The sequence below is a fragment of the Sardina pilchardus genome, chromosome 13, assembly GCF_963854185.1.
Source record: "Sardina pilchardus chromosome 13, fSarPil1.1, whole genome shotgun sequence".
NCBI classification, from domain to species: domain Eukaryota; kingdom Metazoa; phylum Chordata; class Actinopteri; order Clupeiformes; family Clupeidae; genus Sardina; species Sardina pilchardus.
Window position 1 is genome coordinate 32,819,227 of NC_085006.1, and position 2,311 is coordinate 32,821,537.

The 2,311-nt window shown below is 45.3% G+C and overlaps 1 protein-coding gene across 5 annotated transcripts in view; it reads left to right on the top strand.

Annotated features, from left to right (window-relative positions):
* The first annotated feature begins 536 nt into the window (after positions 1-536).
* cep57 (centrosomal protein 57) overlaps positions 537-2,311 on the top strand; it is a 17,288-nt gene continuing 15,513 nt past the window's right edge. For all 5 annotated transcript variants that reach the window (XM_062553273.1, XM_062553274.1, XM_062553276.1 and 2 more), the window contains exons 1-2: positions 537-675; positions 1,741-1,903. In XM_062553273.1, coding sequence (XP_062409257.1) covers positions 631-675; positions 1,741-1,903 — 208 coding nt within the window. In that variant the 5' untranslated portion in view covers positions 537-630. The remainder of the gene's footprint in view (positions 676-1,740; positions 1,904-2,311) is intronic.

Genomic DNA, 2,311 nt, shown 5'->3' on the forward strand with positions numbered 1-2,311 from the left:
AAACGGTTGAAGCTGAATTGCACGCACAAAAAGCGTTAGAAGAATAATAATAAGAAGAAATCGGATAACAGTAGAGTGCATTTTCATGCACTCTAATGATCATCCGCGGGCCGCACTGAGTGAGGAGGCGGGCCGCATGTATTTATCTTAATGAATATGAACATTAATATGGTAGAAGTTTATGAGGATATCTATGAAGGGGGGAGTCCCATTCAGCTGTATTGTGATAAGTGTGAATAGTGTCACCTATTGGTCATTTTCAGGACTTTCCTCCCGGATAGAGATTTTGGCACACATCCCATGTAACAGTTGAGCTATTCAATCAAAACGAAAAACAATGGTTCCATGCTTGTGGGGCTACATCGGAAATCCTTGGCGGTCATGCCTATCCATAAACCGTAAGCCACTTTTGACAAAAACATCTTCTTGAAATGTCATATCGGCTGAGGACGCGGCCCCCCGGATGATCCTACCCCCTCCGTATTCTACGTCATCGCGTACATGACGCCGCTTCAGTTTACGCGGTTGTGTTTTGTTTCCTGCTTGTAGTGGTGGAGAGGGAGCTCCTGTTCTCTGTTGTCTGATCATGAAGTAAGCTCAAAATTGCGCTTAGGATAAACCTCTGCGTTCATGGAAACTTCTTGTAAAACATCATCCACCACGGGACGTGATAAGGTTAGTTACATCGCAGTTACATGGACGAGAGGTGCAAATGTAGCCTAAAGTTTTGCTAGTCATCAAAGTGTTAACTTACCCGGCTAAATGCAGCATCTCTGAGAACTACCCAAGTGAGTTAACCAGTGCGTTGGCTAGCAAGCGTTAACGTTTGCTAACTACCCTAACATTAGCCAGGTCTAAGATGGTTTGTTGAGAAAGCAAAATGGCTTTTCCATCTAAATCACCTGTTTTAAAAGCTGTGTTTAGTAGCAGTCGGCCGACATCATCTTGGTTGTTATCCTGAAGAAGACATCTGTGAGCTGTTGTTGACGTTCACATTAACGGCTTTGAGCTAACGTTATAAGGCAATAAGGAATAGTGGGCATACATTCCTATCGTTAACCTAGACGTATCATTTGGTTTATGTAGTGATGACGGTCGACTCTACTCTCGCTGTTTTTCGGGGAAAGTCAACATCTGTCACCATCGGACCCTTCTCGAGTTCCCCAAAGGGCTTTGAGCATTAACGTATGTTGTTATTGTATGTTGTTGTAAAGGCCATCAACAAGCAACATTGGAAAAAGATGCTTCCTCTGCACAACAGTGAAGCTACCTGTGTGTGTGTGTGACTCACAAATATAATGTAAATCATATTCGTTGACTTGAACCCTAAAAAATATAAGGTGTGTGTGTGTGTGTGTGTGTGTGTGTGTGTGTGTGTGTGTGTGTGTGTGTGTGTGTGTGTGTGTGTGTGTGTAGCTATATATAGATATATACACAAACATACATATCTTGAATTTCCCCTTGGGGATCAATAAAGTATCTATCTATCTCTAGCTTTCTATACACAAACACACACACACACACACACACACACACACACACACACACACACACACACACACACACACACACACACACACATTCACACTCATTCTGATTTTTTGAGGTGTGTGAATGGGCCTGTGTATTTGATTTGGAGCAAAGGAAGTTGTAATTATAACAGGAAGTTGTCGTTGTGATCCAGGAAGTTGTCGTTGTGATCCAGGAAGTTAATGCTGCCCGCTACCCATCTGTCCTCAGGATGTGGAGGGAGCCGCAGAGGTCAGAGGGCACGGCCAGGCTGCGTCTGACATCGCCTCTCTGCCGTCCTACGCCGAGTACCCCCCCGCCCGGCCCCTCCTCAGCACCCGCCTCCCCGCCAGCCCCCGTCCAATCACAGCCGTCCCTGAGAGCAGCAGTGCAGGTGAGCCTATCACAGCCATCACCTGCCACGTCACCAATGTGGTGTGAGCCAATCAAAATCTGGCCTCATTCATAGCATCACTGAGTGGTGTTAGCCAATCAGAAGCTGTCCTCATTCATAGCAACACTGAGTAGTGTTAGCCAATCAGAAGCTGTCCTCATTCATAGCAACACTGAGTAGTGTTAGCCAATGAGAGCCAGTAAGAGTCCTCTCATATAAACATTGTGTTGTCATGAATTAAATAATTAATTAAACTCCTTCACTAACAAGGCAGGGGGCCAACTGGATGCGTGCGTCTGCGTGTGTGTGTGTGTGTGTGTGTGTGTGTGTGTGTGTGCTTGCATGCGCATGCACGGCTCTTATGGGGTTTGCTGTGTTTATGAAATGAGTATTCTTGTGTGCAGTCTA